The sequence below is a fragment of the Procambarus clarkii genome, chromosome 19, assembly GCF_040958095.1.
Source record: "Procambarus clarkii isolate CNS0578487 chromosome 19, FALCON_Pclarkii_2.0, whole genome shotgun sequence".
Classification (NCBI taxonomy): domain Eukaryota; kingdom Metazoa; phylum Arthropoda; class Malacostraca; order Decapoda; family Cambaridae; genus Procambarus; species Procambarus clarkii.
This window is the reverse complement of record NC_091168.1, coordinates 23,212,946-23,230,445: the sequence shown is the minus strand read 5'-3', so window position 1 is coordinate 23,230,445 and position 17,500 is coordinate 23,212,946. Positions and strand designations below refer to the sequence as shown.

The 17,500-nt window shown below is 37.7% G+C and overlaps 1 protein-coding gene across 1 annotated transcript in view; it reads left to right on the top strand.

Moving 5' to 3' along the window:
- LOC123757703 (nephrin) overlaps positions 1–17,500 on the top strand; it is a 392,732-nt gene that overhangs the window by 357,212 nt on the left and 18,020 nt on the right. The window contains exons 2-6 of the mRNA XM_069327363.1: positions 9,227–9,362; positions 12,238–12,446; positions 13,741–13,854; positions 14,987–15,190; positions 16,734–16,885. Coding sequence (XP_069183464.1) covers positions 9,227–9,362; positions 12,238–12,446; positions 13,741–13,854; positions 14,987–15,190; positions 16,734–16,885 — 815 coding nt within the window. The remainder of the gene's footprint in view (positions 1–9,226; positions 9,363–12,237; positions 12,447–13,740; positions 13,855–14,986; positions 15,191–16,733; positions 16,886–17,500) is intronic.

Below are 17,500 nucleotides of genomic sequence, written 5' to 3'. Positions count from 1 at the left end.
ATAACTCTAGTAATTGCTGAGCGTTACCACACCAACGACCACAAAATACCCCCTAGCGGTGGCTCAGTATTACCACTCCAGAGACACATTATAACCTAATTGAAGATTCAGCATTACCACACCAGCAACATATACCAGCCCTTGTAGTAGCTTTGTGCAATAAAACCAAGCTACACAGTGGTAATGGTAATGGTAGTGGTAGCTCAGACTCGCCACACAAAGAATGCACAGTATAAGTAATATCTTAACATTTCCACACGTGTAATAAAGGAGAGAGCCCAAGAGCTGCAAATAAAGATGAAGAAATTAGTTATATAACATGCCTTTACCTTATGAAAGCAAGAAATGTAAAATTTTTTAGAAGATAAAACTATGTATGTAAAAATAAGCAAAACAAATGCATTATCAAATGCAGTTAGCTAGAATACAATAGGGATTTGCAATAATACGAATAATAATGTAAAAATACAAATCTCTGTAAAATAAATAATAATAAGAGTAAATTAAGCCACGAAAAGCTATTATTTAAAGAGTGTTGCATGCGCTAATAATCTCTGACGGAGCTAATCAAACTGTTTGATCAGGTAAAACTGAGTTAGAGAAAAGGCTTTGTTAACTGATATGTTAGACTCTCGCACCCATTATTCTACAGTCTGGACCTTTAACACACACATACTTTCTCTCTCTCTCTCTCTCTCTCTCTCTCTCTCTCTCTCTCTCTCTCTCTCTCTCTCTCTCACACACGCATTCCTTTTCTTCAGTAATAATTTATCCTCAATATTGTGCGTGTGGAAATAGTTAAACACAACCTGGGCTTCAGTCTCTATATTTTACCTTTATATATTCTGCACACACACACGTTTTTACTAAAGTTTTACATGCGTCCTTGCTGTAGTGAATCGTATAAAAAACAAATGATTTTGCTCCAAGTTTCTAAGGAATTCTTGATATTCCGGTTTTCTAATAATTCCACGTACAAAGAGATCCGCTTAGATTTTCACCGTATTCTTGTGTAAGTGTTTTTTATTTTTTTAACACGCTTTTCAGCATGCGTGAGTGGTTAGTAGTTTACTCAGAAAACTTTGGAGGGATCGAACCTGTGTTTTGGGTATCCCAAGAAGCGCGCTTTACCAATGGACTCCGATATGCTAATGATGACACTCACCCCATTTTCCTATAAAGAGTAAAATTTATAGATCCTATGTTCCACAGGATCTATAAAGCTCTTTTCATTAAGGATAAATAAAGGACTCATAAAGGCTCTATAAAGGATAGCATCTCCAGCTATCAGTTGAGTAATCCAATCCCAACGAATACAATACAATTTTTACATGTATCTTTTTAGGCACTAAACCCATAAACCTAAAAATATTTAAAGAATTTACGACATTTCGGTATTTTCTGGATCATTATCAAGTCGAATGTGGTCCAGGACGGTCAAATAATCGCCACTTGCTTTATTTTCAGAATTGCGAGTTAATTTTCTAATGGTCAGCTTCGTGATTGTAACTTATACGGTCTTACTTGTATCACATTGTTTACGATTCAATAACAACCCCTTTACAACTCCTTACCTGAAAACTTCCAGTTACATCAAATTTCTCTTTTTTTTTTTTGCATGTTAAATTTAAGGTGGTTACCCCTCGTTTCACTCTTTTCCATATTTAATATTATTACTTTATTCTATTCGTTTATCAGCCTTATTCATTTGTATGTCGTTTTCATTTCTGTTTAGCACTTACTTATTTCAAGCGACTATGTTAAGTTAATGTTTTTCGATAGTTTCTGCTCTTCTGTATATATGAAAGTGAGTAGAATAGCGCATAACAAGCCCTAGATAGTGACTCTTCTGTCTGGCAGACAGATACAAAGAGCCGTATTGACAAGTGAAATTATAACTCCAAGCTTCCGTGTTTTTATAAATGGTCTTGAAAGTCTTCACTATCTACACACGAACATAACATAACGTTTTTGAAATTGTGTAATGAATATCAGGCTGCGTTTTATACTGGGTGATGGAATGAAAGTCTTTCAAATTGTGAGGGGTCTCACAAAACCAACAATTAATCTTTGATTGGATGTAATCCTCAACACCTCTTCAAACACGGGTGTTTGTTTACTACAAAGTGAAGGTAGGCATCAGGAGAAAGGAAACGGGCTGAAACGTCTTCACAAGGAACATGTTTCGTTAATCGAATGTCTCCTTAAGACAACCGATGGAAGTTTATGGAGCTGTTACTGATCACCTGAATAGGGGAGCGAAAAAAAAATACCTACACGAATGTCGCTACAAATCGTTCAATTAGCGTCGATATATGCATCGTTCCACCACCCTATTTGCATGGTAATGACACATTAAAGTCAATACTGGTGCCATATCTAGCGATCTTTCTGCTCTACTGTCATTCACTGCTCTTTCTCCTGATATTGACATTGCTTTATTAATCACACTCATCCCTTTACTATTGATTCCAGTTATCGTTCGCTGAACTAAGGATTTGTAGGTTTGTGGGGTCCAGTTCACTAATGACCGGCCTACAAAATTATGTGTTGCTTCATTTTATTTCATAAAGTAATTAACGACAAGGAATTTCTTGAACGGTAAATAGTTTTGTGTTTTGTTATCATAAAGTCATAATAATAGCATAACATGTATTATTTATATATACTTATACAAAATTTACATTGAGAAGTTTCCTCTAGCAAAATTGGTAGTTTTTTTCTAAATCACTCTAAATAATGCTCCTGATTGGCTTTTCAAGAAATTGAGATGTATTGTTTTTGATGGTATGCAACTGATTCTTCAATCTGGGATGCAGCTATGGAAAAAATTCTCACGAAATTTCCCATATAACATAATTTAGCCAATGAAAAACGTTCGTTTGATAATCAAACAACAGAGCTGTTGGTTCGCAGGGCATTGCCAAAATTAGAGATCAATGAAGTCGTCATTACACTTGTTGACCAGACCACACACTAGAAATTGAAGGGACGACGACGTTTCGGTCCGTCCTGGACCATTCTCAAGTCGATTGGTCGTCGTCCCTTCAATTTCTAGTGTGTAGTCTGGTCAACATACTTCAGCCACGTTATTGTGACTCATCGCCTGCGTTATTACACTTGACTGGGTAATGTTACCTTTTCATTGCTATGTCATAGAGTCTTTATATTGTACCTCAAAATTTAATAATTGATAAATCACTTTGTTTTCATTTCATTGTACGTTAAAAAGGGGAAACGATCTAGAGCGTTATTTTCTATACACTTTTGCATGCGAATTCCTCTTAAAACTTGGATTTAGGACCGAATTTTATCTTACAAATTCCAAGTGTGTCAGGTAGTGCTTTAGCTTAACTTACGTTTAGGTCATCGTGCTTCAGTGCGTGTGTCTGGGAGATTCCAAGGACGAGAGTTAGATCCCATTTTATTGCATCAATATTTTATAGTAAATTCCTTATGATATTGTGATTTAAATTTGCACGTGTCTCGAACTTGAATACATTCTTGAAAGACGCGCTTTGGTCTGCAGGCGATGAGTCACAATAATATGCTTGAACATAATATATCTAAACCATAAAGCATAAAATAAAGAAACGACGAAGTTTCGGTCCGTTCCTGTAGCATTGCATCGTTTTTCAATTTTAATGGGAGTGCTTTCTGAAGTGCCATGGGAACCCCGGACCCGAATTTGTATAAATCTGTAACCAGTAAACAGCGTCAAGTTTGGAATATAAATTGTCATCCACAATTCCCTGGAAATAAACATTTAATTCACCTGGTATTTATTAGACTCGAGCCGAGGATCCCCACACGCGTGGGGTCCGCAGTTTGAGCCTCATAGAACCTAAGGGAATGGAAAGTTTGGAATATTGTGTGTGAGGCAATATACGGTTTTTGGTGACCTTGGCACTCCAGAAGCGTTCGAATAATCCGTGATGGAGGTACAGCAGGTACATGCAACTCTGCAGAACTGCAGAGTTGCAGGGTTGCATACGGACTGCAACTCTTATATTATAAGTAAGCATGAACGAAGCGCTCAAGCCTAAGTTCTTGACTCAGATCTGGCTGCTTGAGGATCGACTCTCCGAAGTAGAATTTAAAAGTCGAGATGCTAGGTAATTAGTAACTAAGAGAATTAAAAAAATTCTGAAGAAAAAATTCTCCTTTTAACTCTCTTCAGCTCTTGAGCAGCGTATGTTGGGTATGTTTGTTATGTTGGAAAGAACGTGACAACACATTCAGAGCCACAGTGTATTCATCAGAGGTAATTGGATTAAAAGCCTCTTAACGGGATTAATTCTATGTTTTACTGTGGAACTGAATTAAAAATTAGACCTGGACCCTTTTATCGGGTTTAAAAGGAAATTGATGTTTTGGGGACTCGGGATTACATTAATAATAAATTATTTTGTTTCTGTGCATTTTTTAATATATTTTTCTTATATACAGCTTTGATTTTAAGACCTTGATTTTTTGTGTCATTTACTTTGATTCATTTTGTTATCACATTTGTATTCTTCATCATCTTTTTATATATATTTATCGAAATATTCCAGTGCTAATTTTAATGATTTAGCTCAATATATTGATCATACTTATGAATACAATCAAGCATATTTCCTATTTTTTTCATTACTACTTCGCTAAATAATATCATTTATATTTTTTTTCAAATGCCCCCCCCAATCTGCACAATTTTATCTGAATATTTATTATATTTTTAATGAATACTTTATTGTAAATATTTTCATAAAAACAAAATATCTTCATAATAATTACAGAACATTAGATTTTATTGATTATATAATAATATTGTGGTATTGTTCATTAATATTTTTTGACAATTTCGCATTAGTATCTCCTAAAATAATATAATATTTTAGAAGTATGGATTTATCTATGTTTTTATAGCAGTATAAAAATAATCATAATTTATCAGATATTTAATTCGTTTTTTTTCGGGGACAGGAAGCCCCGAAAAATATATATATATATATATATTAGGATATATATATATATATATATATATATATATATATATATATATATATATATATATATATATATATATATATATATATATATATATATGACTTATTATTATTATATATATATATTATATTAGACAGGATATATATATATATATATATATATATATATATATATATATATATATATATATATATATATATATATATATATATATATATATATATATATATATTAGACTTTAGGTTGGTAACGAGGTCTGCTTTATTAAGGTACAATTACTAACTATCCCAGGAAACAACCCAATAACTGCTGCCTAACTCCCGGATAACTATATATAGGTAGATGAAAAAGAGGCTTAATTCGAAAGGAAACGTGCACAACCATTTCTTGCTCAGCCCGTGAATGGAACCTGGGATCCCGGATTGTGATTCGAGAATGAAGCCTTCAAATGGTACGGAATCAACCCGTCCTCTCGAGTACAGAAATAGTGTTACAGAAACACCTGTGCCTAACCTGTTCAAATTTAACTGAGCTACCCATAAATAGACTGAAACACATGTGAAATGATCCTCTGTGATTTATAGTATATCATTTTTTGTCTGTTGGGGATTTTGACGTCAAAATTAGATGAATTATTCGAGAGGATTTACTGAGTGAATAACCTATCCTCACCCAGTGGAGTGTCCAAGGATTAAATCCTTATCCCACTCACTTTAGATTTCAGTAATCAGATAAATTGGAAGGGATTATTTAATAGAATGTAATGATTTCACTGATCAAATGGTTATTGTCTATTTATGATTCGTTTCCACTTCACCAAGCTGGTAATATCAAATGGATTATTAACCACCAACAAAATCTTGATTAAATCACATTAATATATTTCTTTTAAAAGATATTTTAGCACATTAACTTACGCTGGTGTAATTCTGAGGACTATTTAATTTTTAACCGATTCCCATGTTTAAAAATATGATAAATATTACCTTTGATCATTTTTAAATGTTAACGATTTCGTTAAAAAAAATCCTTTTGAATTGGTTTAAATAATGTTATCTCCACAATGCTTCATCAAAAAAGCAGCCGTTACATAAATTGATAACAAGCCCCCATGCCATCCCTCTGGTCATTCCATTAAACTCGCATTAAAGTTGAGAGGAATAACCATGCATAATTGAACCTTTCAGGCGGGCCGGGGCGCGCCCCCCTCCCTCTGAACTCTTAATGCAACAGCAACTGAAAGCCTTGCGGTGAGAGACCTGGGCGATTTTCCAGGGATGGGAACGACGTAACAAGATAAGATTTACTCAGCCATTTTTGTTCTGCGAATATTGTGGCTGGTGCTTCCACGACCCAGAGGTTACGAGGGAGGGCCACAGAAGAGGATTAAAATTGCTTATGCCTTTTATTGCTGCATGCAGTGGTGCAGGTGTGAAATAATAAAAAAGACAGTCTTGTGAAACAAATAAAGAAATGAAGTACAGAGATGTACGAGTAGATGAATGTTTCAACTGATAAAGCTGTAATGTTTCAACTGATAAAGCTGTAATGTTTCAACTGATAAAGCTTACATGTGAAAGGATTCACATGTAACCTCGTTCGTTAACGTTGTTATTGTGTTTTTTTTTTATATTGCTACAACGTTTGTTTACATTGTTAGAACGTTTGTTTTAATTAACGTGTCGCAAGATCTGGGGGTTGATATCACACTGATCCTGTCCCCAGAAGCCCACATCCAAAGGATATCAACAGCGGTATGTACTAGATTGGCCAACATAAGATCTACCTTTAGAAACTTGTGTAAAGAATCATTCAGAACCTACTATACCACTTATGTTAGACCAGCCCTAGAGTATGCAGCTCCAGCCTGGAATCCATACGTAGATAAACTCAAGACAAAGTTAGAGAAGATTCAAAGGTATAACACCAGACTAGTCTCAGAACTAAAAGGTATGAGCTACGCGGAAAGGCTACAGGAGCTAAACCTAACGTCCCTAGAAGATAGAAGAGTAAAGTAAGACATAATCACTACCTACAAAATTCTCAGAGGAATTGTCAGGGTGGACAAAAACCAACTATTAAGCTTGGGTGGAACTCGAACAAGGGGACACAGGTGGAAATTTAGTACCCAAATGAGCCACAGATACATTAGAAAGATTGTTTTCAGTATCAGAGTAGTTAAAAATGGAATGCATTAGGCAGTGATGTGGTGGAGGCTGACTCCATACACAGTTTCAAATGTAGATTTGATAGAGCCCAATAAGCGTCATAATCTGTACACCAGGTCATTGACAGTTCAGAGGCGGAGGCCAAAGATCCAAAGCTCAACCCTCACAAATTTCCATTGCTGCTACGTTTTTCTACATTTCTACGTTTGTTTACATAGTTTGAACTTTTTATTACACAGCTACAAAGTTTGTTTTCGTTGTTACAACCAATTGTTTATATTTGATTCAATCTTTGGTTACTTTTCTAACACATTTCTTTATTTTGCTGCAACTTTCTCAACAGTGTTACAACATAAATGTTTTGTAAGAAGAAGAAATTGATGTTAGGTTTTGCATTTGCTGGGAAACAATCGGTGATATAATAAGCTTACAGAAATATATTATCATTCACTAACATTTTTCCCGCATAAATTAATGTTAAATTTGTCCATTGCATAGGGCAAAGTCTATTGCATTTCCAGATGTGGTGCATAGTACTTATAATGAGACGCGGTCTCCTCGTAAAGTAAAGTTGGGCAATAATGTACTATAGATCATCGGATAGCACAGTGAACTTTCTGGGCGCAGATTCACGAAGCAGTTACGCAAGCACTTACGAACCTGTAAATTTTGTCTTAATCTTTTGCGGCTTTGTTTACAATTATTAAACAGTTAAGGAGCTCTGAAGCACCAGAAGGTTATTTATAACAATAACAACAGTTGACTGGGAAGTTTTGATGCTTGTAAACTGTTTAATAAATGTAACCAAAGCCGTCAAAGATTGAGGAAAGACGTACACGTTCGTAAGTACTTGCGTAACTGCTTCGTGAATCTTTCCTCTGGTTAGCGAATGGTTATTGACCAAAACCATTAATTGTGAATGTCTCTTTGACATTCTAACCGGGTTGTCTGTCTGTCTGTCTGCCTGCCTGTCGGTCTGTCTGCCTGTCTGTCTGTCTGTCTGTCTGTCTGTCTGTGTCTCTCTCTCCTCTCTCTCTCTCATACATTTATATCTTAACTAACATACCCCGCCTCCCCACGTGCGTGTCTCCCACTAATGTAAATATGACCATTAGTCTGGGTGTGTGTGGTAAAGACGTGGAGGTCAGCGAACAAAGCACGGGGTCACTCCCCTTCTCCTCCATAATAATGATCTCCTCAGCTCAGACGCCCTCTCTGAAAACACCATGTTATCTGGCAACTGTCCTTGATTGATGATCTTGTTACTTCTGGCTCATCTGCTGCTATCTCTCTCTCTCTCTCTCTCACTACACGTAAAATGGAAGCATAAAATAGCATAACAATGAGGTCTATATCGCTGCATTTCCTCTCATTTTTATCATCTCATTGCCCTCGTTCTTATCACATCATTTCCCCTCTTAGTGATGTCTCATTAGCGATTCAATAAAATTTTCTGTAATGCTATCACCAGTAGATTTGAAGCCAATTAAAAACCTTACTGCCTCATTAATTCAGAGATGTTTCAGTTCAGGATCAATGATAATTATGTATATAATTAGTATTGGGCATCGTGATATAAGAATATTTTATTTAATTGGCCGATCTCAAATGCAGTGTTTAGTTTAAAAGTTTTATTGGTCTGTATTTAATATTATTTGCCTGCATCTATTTAAGTGTTAAATCTTAAAGAGACAGTGAGCGTTTGGAGGAGATGTGTTGTATTATCTGATGTATTTTGATATCGTCTGTAGTCTTAGCTTGATGACTGTTTTCTCTCGTATCAAGATCATAAAATATAATGTATGCAAATAAAAAGATCTCAGGAGAGAATCAATAGACTTGCAACTTGTATATTTCACCAGTTAATTTAATTCCATTTTAGGTCGTTTCTCAAGGATTCTATAAAATTTGTTTTATTAACAACCAATAAACATACATATGGACCTACAAGTGTATAAAGAAACACTATTACGCACGTGGCTTATAATACCGAATTTAAATATATTAAACATGAATAATTACAAAACACAATTAAAAATGGTAATTTTTTTTTCTGTCTCCCTCAGCCGGGCCGCTGTTTCAAGCCCACGTAGAGAAGGGAGGGAGAGCAGAGATGCCGTGTGATGTGGTCACCGCAGACTCCACTGACAGAGTCGTTCTTGTGCTCTGGTACAAGGACGGAGTCGGAGCGCCCATTTACAGGTAGGTTCCGCCCCCTCAGTCACCTGGTACATCAATGATGATTCTGTCATCATCACAATATGTGTGATAACTCACACATATTCTGGTGGTAAATGATACCTGATATTTATATACCATATTCTTAGGGCGTGTTTTGTGTTTATATAGTCTTTGGAATTTTGAAAACATTGACGTCTGTTCCTTCAGCGATATTTTCTCTATAACGTCACTTATATTTATATATTTAATCCTTTTAGTTTTATCTTTTATTTATTTATAAAGTCTATAAACTTTATATTTATAAAGTTTTATCTCTACACACTCTCCTCCAGTTCCATCTTCCCCTCCAGTTGGAGAAGTGAGTGTAAACATAAAGACCAATGCAAAATAACGAAGACATTCTGAGGCGGATTTCCACGACTTTCTGAGAGTGCTCTGAGCCCGAGGAAGGAAGGGGAGGGAAGGATTATACCAGTGTGTTGCTGCTCACTTGAGGCCGTGTTGATCTTGGAGGCAAGGCCGTCGGGGGAGTGGTGGTCGAAGCCGTGACTGTAGAGTTTTGTTATGGTGGTGACTACTAGTTTTGTGGTGGTATAGAGATGATTATGCTCTTTCGTGGTGCTGGTGGTGGCGATGAGGGGGACTTTTGTGGAGGTGGAGGGGGACTTTTGTTTGATATTGGGATTATTTTTTGGGCTAGTGGTTGCAGCGGTGGGGACTTTTTTGGAGGTGGTGGTGGTGGTGATATTGAGCTTTTTTGGAGGTGGTGGTGGTGATAGTGGGATTTTTTGGTGGTAGTGGTGGTGTCAAATAGGTGAAGTTTGGTACTGAGGACAGTTTTAAGTGAGATTGTTAGATTGTGTCCAGCGATGGTGCTTCCTATACCATTAGCAGTAATGGTGGAGTCAGTGAAGCGATAGTGGTGGTGGGGAGGGTGACGAATAGTGTATATTCGTAGTGGTTATGGGTTTGCATTGATTTTGATGATGGTAATATGGTTGGTGAGACTGGTGGAGATAGTAGTAATCATATTGTGGGAGTGATAATAGTGATTGGGGTGAATTTGGAGGTGATGATTTTGGTTGAGTATGGTTGTGTGTATAGTGAGGGTGGTATAGGAAGCGGTGATGCTTTGAATACTGATGATATCGGTATGAAATTGATATCGGTGTCAGTAGCGGTGAAATTTGTTGGAATGATGGTGAAGATATGGATGGAGATGGTGATATTACGAGTTTGCATAATGAAAATAGGGGTGAAATAACAATTGGAGATGATATCAATAGTGACGGTGGTGATATTAGAGATATCAGAGCAAATGTTGGATATGATAACACATAATAGATGGTTGTGGTGATAACAAAAATGTTGGATATGATAACAATAAAGATTATGAAGGCGATAATCATGATGAGGATGGTGATGATATTATAGCGAGGATAGTGAATTATTTAAATGATGGATGCTTGCCTCTGAGTTCCGGCTCCGGACCAGGCCTCAGGTCTGGCCAACCAGGCTGTTAGACCCCGCAGCTCACAATTGTCAATAATAATATTGACTCATGTGGTTATGGTATCAGTGCCACCGTTCTCTTGACTTGCCACTGCGTACAAAACAGAAGGTGCTAACTGAACGTCAAACACACGTACCAGAGCATTCAATCTAAAATAACCAGACCTAACATAACAAACTGATGCATAGAAAACGTGGATATTTGTACTCACCTAGTAGGGTTTGCTGGGGTTGAGCTTAGGCTCTTTGGTCCCGTCTCATCAACTGGTGTACAGGTTCCTGAGCTTCCCGAGATCTATCATATCCACAGGTGATACAATGTATGGAGTCTGCCTCCACCACATCACTTTCTAATGTATTCCAGCTGCTACTTTTCACGGTACTTTCTAATACACACGTTTGGGACCAAAACGTACAAAATGAGATGTACTATAGTTAAGAGGACGTGTTCAGAATGGTAGTGGGTTGGTTGTAACTTTATATCGCATCAATTTCAATAATGCTCAAGGTCTTCTATGAGAAAAGATAAAAGATGGAGCTGTCACGCATTGCCCAATAACCCTTGAGCAATTTAATATATTACTCTTTACTTATATATATCTTATTTATGTAATCTAAAAATGAATCGCGGGTTTCATCATCATCATCATCATCACCTGAGTGTCATCATGGTTGCTGCACCTTCAACTCCTATCTGATATGGGAGTCGATATAGATTGATATATATCCAATATATATATACAGTGACACAAAAGGAGCTTTTCAAAGTGGGAGGCACCAACTAAGCACTCTGTGAGAGGGATTCTCTCCAGAGTGCCAAAGATATCAAAAGAACTCTACCACAGAAGCGTCAAACTCTCACTGAATTTCTCACTGTCAAACCCTAAAAATTTTTAGGTTTCAAATTACTTGCCAGTATTGTTCCGAAACGTTTTTTTGTTTTAACTGTCCATTAGCTGGCCTTTTTTTTCAGATGCGTATTATTATTTTTTTGTTTATAAACAGTGAAATAATTACTTGTCCTGGAAGCCACAGCAGACGTGCTGCTGTGCTTCCCACATAGGAAAATATGACATGTTGGTGTAGAGCAATGCAGAGCACGTACGTATCCAGGTGTGAGATTGCTCATCGACCCCCCCTCAAAAGAAGAGTTAGACATTGATTTTGACTCTGGATGTCTCCCCATCCCTTAGATTCCCGATATATATATATATATATATATATATATATATATATATATATATATATATATATATATATATATATATATATATATATATATATATATATATAATCAACATATCTCACACAACTCACGTCATTTTTTACACCATATCAACCCTCGTCTCCCACGAAAATGATGTCGTCCTCTCCCGTTTCCAAGCTACGACTCCAGAAAGCACAGCGTTCTCGAGGCCAGAAACTGGGCGGACGAGAAGACCTTGGGAGGACGTGGACACTTCGACCTAAAGTCCACGCCGGCGTCGCTTGTGCTCGACAACGTCAGAGCCTCGGACGAGGGCCTCTACCGCTGCAGAGTTGACTTCAAGAAGAGTCCCACCAGAAACGCTCGAACTAATCTCACCGTTATTAGTAAGTTCACTCCATCGTCGGCCTCCTGTAATAGTAGGACACTAGCTCCTTGTGTTAACTGTCAAATACGAGAGAGAGAGAGAGAGAGAGAGAGAGAGAGAGAGAGAGAGAGAGAGAGAGAGAGAGAGAGAGAGAGAGAGAGAGAGAGAGAGAGATGAATTACAAGCAGTCTCAAGCCATCAATCATCGGCAATTGCAGCAGTTGGCTTTGACAGCCATCATCATCCCCCATCTCTATCTTCCTGAGTCTCCAGCAGTTAGTCCCTTTATTCTCACCGGACGGCAATGCTCCCTCAGGCCTCCTGAGATTGTGGCTATTGACTCACAATGTAATTTGATATTAATCTCAAAAGACCATTTCCTCCTCTCACACACACACAAATACTCTCTGTCTGTCTGTCTGTCTCTTCCACTTTTACCTGATCCAAGGAAATAACTTCGTATAAAATCATTTCCATTTGACCTATTGTCCCATGCGAGACAGCCTGCCTTTAAATCCATCTCCACCCATTTGTTTACTGGTCCACACCATCCATCTTTTCCACCTCATCCATCTTACCCAAATTATCCAAACTGTCTCTCTTCGCTTGCTTCTATAATGTATCTTGGCCACTTTCCCACAGACCATCAAATCCTATTTACGTCAGAGTACCTTCATATCAATTTACCAAATCTAAATTTCTCCAATTTAAAATCTTTGTTTTATTTCTCAGTAGTTTTGTCGAAGGAATGTAAGTTAGGCATTCATAGTCTCTTTCTTCATAAGGGATTTTTATAATTCCTTGGATTACCTTACTTTTGGAATTTTACTTAGATTAAAACATCTAGGGGATTTGTTTGGGATTTTACTTTGCTTCTCTTGCCATTCACATTTCATTAATACAGTTTTGTTCCATTTAGAAATGAGTAATAGTTCATGTTGTTTTAATAACATATATTTATTTAGATAATATTTTCTTTGCCGACGACTGTACAAATCTCATAATTTTTTTCTCACGGAAAATTATTATATTTAAAAAACAACAAAATTCCTGAATCATTAAATTCAGGGAGACTAACGATTATACTAATGATAGTGAAGATGGTGGTGGTGGTAACGATACTGTAAATGGGGTATGTAATAAATTATTTTTCTACATGTAAGTCTCCAGTATCATATATATTTTCCTGTTGAGATGTAAATCATAAACTTACATATCTCTTCCAGAAACTGTTCGTCCTCCCACACACGTAGGTGATATAATTGTAAGTTCATTCTGTAACGTACTGAAGATCTGGTTTATCTTTCTGGCAGTTCCTCCGCACGAGCCTACCATCTTGGCGGAGCAAGGCGGGCCACAGGTATGGACCATGGTGGGTCCTTACAATGAGGGCGAGTCAATGACCCTTACTTGTGAGGTTAATGGTGGTGAGTATCTCTCTCTCTCTCTCTCTCTCTCTCTCTCTCTCTCCTCTCTCTCTCTCTCTCTCTCTCTCTCTCTCTCTCTCTCTCTCTCTCTGTATATATTACATACATATATATATCCTTTATGTCATCTGTGTCTAACTCTCTCTCGTATATCCAAAAACAGGAATTCTATCATAGTCAAAAGGAGAATCTTGCATGCATCTTCTCATCAATGATAACTTCATTAGTGCTATAATCATCGTATGATTGAATTATTCACTCCAAGACTCACACGCAAGCATAGTCTCGGATGAAACATAATAGATATTATAGCAAGCGTTGTCGTAATCTATCGTGCATGCTCAACGGCAGATAAAAGAAGAGGTGGCAAATAAAACAAAGATTAGATGGAAAAGTCATATATATGTATTACACAAACGAAACGCAACTAGAGCAAAAAGTGCCCACACAATGCACGTATTGTTGAAAATTGCATTTGCAATATTTGTTACTGAACCTATGTTGTTTCATAGCACACATAAAAATTTCAGAAATATTTATATGTTTAGCAAATATACCTTTCATTCACATACTCGCAAACAAAGTCTGCTTGCTTTCCTCTCTGCCGCTGGTCATGTGTCAAGCGAGGTCGACCAACATAGAGCAGGATAACAACAGAGTTTGCACATTAAACACGAAAAAAGTTGCAATGTTAAAAATATAAAAATATGTTGCATAACACCACGATGGTGAGGGAATTATAAATTGTTTCGACTCAAGTAAAATTTCTGCTCTATTAATTTGTCAGTGTCATTTAATGGTTTAAGTTTAAGTTATTAGTTAAAGCTTTCATGTTATGTGGTGTACTGTTGTATCTTTTTATGTGTCTTCCCAAAAATATCTACTCAGAATGTCTTCAAATATAATTTAATCAAATTCACTCAAATAATTGGCAATAAATAACTGTTTTTTTTAAATAACTGCAAATCATCAAATAGAAATTGCTATTAGTCGACAAATATTATTTACACACGCACACACACACGCACACACACACACACACACACACACCCACACACACACACACACACCCACACACACACTCTTCCTCATCCCAGGTAACCCAGCATCCATCCGCCGTCCTCTCCCACAGGTAAGCCTCCGCCCCGCGTCACCTGGTGGATGAAGGGGGAGATGATCGACGACACGTTCGAATCCCCACGCCCACACACCGTCACCAACACCCTCATACTGGAACACCTGACTCGAGGCCACCTCCACGCCATCCTAGTGTGTCGGGCGTCGAACAGCAATCACAGTGTCCCTGCCCAGACCTCCATCACCATCGAGATGAACTGTGAGTATTAAAAGGGGGGTATTGATACCCCTGAGCTGGCTTGGGTTATCTCGGATATCTGTTCACTATTCACGATATCGAAAACTCTATATACACACACACTCGCGATCTTCACTTAATGCATTCGTCACTAAACATTTTATTCACTACACACACATTCTTCACTACATACGATCGTCACTACACCTCCGGTAATCACTTGATTATTATGAGATTTGAGTAATACCTCTGCTATCGAGTTTTGTTGACATTTAAAGTTCATTCAATTAAAAAACGGATCAAATATCAAACATTTTAATATGCCATGTCAAAATATTAATGAGCGAGATTAGAAGGACATTAGCTATTCGCACTATAATTAGTTTTATTTAGTAGGTAAGCAACATCAAACTGGGTCGAGCACATCGGTGTAAGCATTTCAAAAAATGTTTTTTGCAATATTGGAAATGGATTTATGGCACAATGAATATATTAACGCGTGTTACCTGAGAAGGAATATTACGTTACGGGAGGAAATATCGTCATAGATGTTAGGTCATTGCTGATAAAGGTGTAAAACACACACACACACACACACACACACGCACGCACACACACACACATACACACACGTGCTCTTGATCCCTCCCCCCCCCCCCTGAGTGGGTTGTCTAATGCAATGAGTTCTAAATTGTTTTATTGACATATCTAGTTGATAAAGAAGTTTAGAGTATTTCCCCACTGATACAGCTCACTGGCCTAATGCTCTTAAGTGTAAAGTGGCAATTGAAGTGAACTATAAGGACATCAGAAAGAGGCTACCTCCATTCTCGTTTTAAAAGCAGATTTATAAAACAATTGTAACAATCAGAAAAAAACAGTTGAAAGCCATTTCATTAGACGAGCGACATTTGAAATGGTGGTGTTTAGGAGCTGAAGCCCAATCCTACGTACTATATTAGGTTTTGAGTACTAGGTGAGTATTCATACCCAAGCGTGTTGATCAGTTACATTCCCTGTAGTTGCAAAATACAGGGGCAGTAACACAGACCCTGATCGGTATTTGCTTCGTTACATGACAGGTTAAACTTTAAGGAATTGAAATTACTACAGTTATATATATCCTCATTACATATCAACTTCAAGCTATATTCTATCTACTTGTAATTAATGCAGAAGCTATAACAGAGGTTAGCTACCATACATACACAATACTCATATTGACCAGACCACACACTAGAAATTGAAGGGACGACGACGTTTCGGTCCGTCCTGGACCATTCTCAAGTCGATTGTCATACTACGGTCACAGCCACCCACTGTGACAAGGACAAATTCCACTGTTTATGAGTTTAGTGTATTTCCCCTCAGATACCTTCAAGTCCATCTCCAACTCATTGTTTTAATGCTGATTGTAATGTATTTTCCCCCCTCTGTCTCCACCTCCCAGAGCTGTCAAGCCGCTGTCAATGATGGCATTGTTGAACACCATCTATATTACATGTCTAATGCTGTTGGTAAATTTATGCTCGCTTTTTTCCCCTCTCTCTCTCTACCTGTGCAGTTAAGCCGCTGTCGGTGAAGATCTTGGCGTCCCGCGAGGCCATCTCTGCCGGGAAGGAATACGAGTTGGTATGTCAGAGTGTCGGGGCGCGGCCGCCAGCCTCCCTCACCTGGTGGCTTGATGGGGTCCAGCTCACCAATGCTACCATCTCTGTAAGTGCTGGCTGAGGGCGGGGGAATGGAAAGTGAGAGGGGAGGGTTAGAGGGTTTAACCCCAATATAGGTTAGGGGGTTAGGTTAGGAAGGGCTATAGGAATGAAGTTGCAAAGGGGGAGGAAAATTGTTTAGAGGTGTGTGTGTGTGTGTGTGTGTGTGTGTGTGTGTGTGTGTGTGTGTGTGTGTGTGTGTGTGTGTGTGTGTGTGTGTGTGTGTTAAATTTTCACTTATTGCATTTTGTGTTTTGCTTTATTTCGAATTGTAAGTTCACTTCAACTACGTTCTCCTTGTATGGTATTTATTCCTACTTCAGGTTCTACAAGTACTTGTTTGTTTTATTGATAATTGTGTACATTCCAATACCATCTAACTGGCCCCCAACTGAAAACACCTGCTCATATTTTCATTGCCCATCAGAAACCAAAGCCTGCATCCGCCAGTTATCTTCTACGTCGACTGTAGACAGATATTCATTTTGCTGCCGGCAGGGGATATCACACCCCCGCTGATGCATGGTATATCTTTTCAGACCAGTTATGAAGAAGACCATTCAAGGGAATTCACTCTGATCCTCCAACCAAATGGGCCGGACGGTAGAGCGACGGTCTCGCT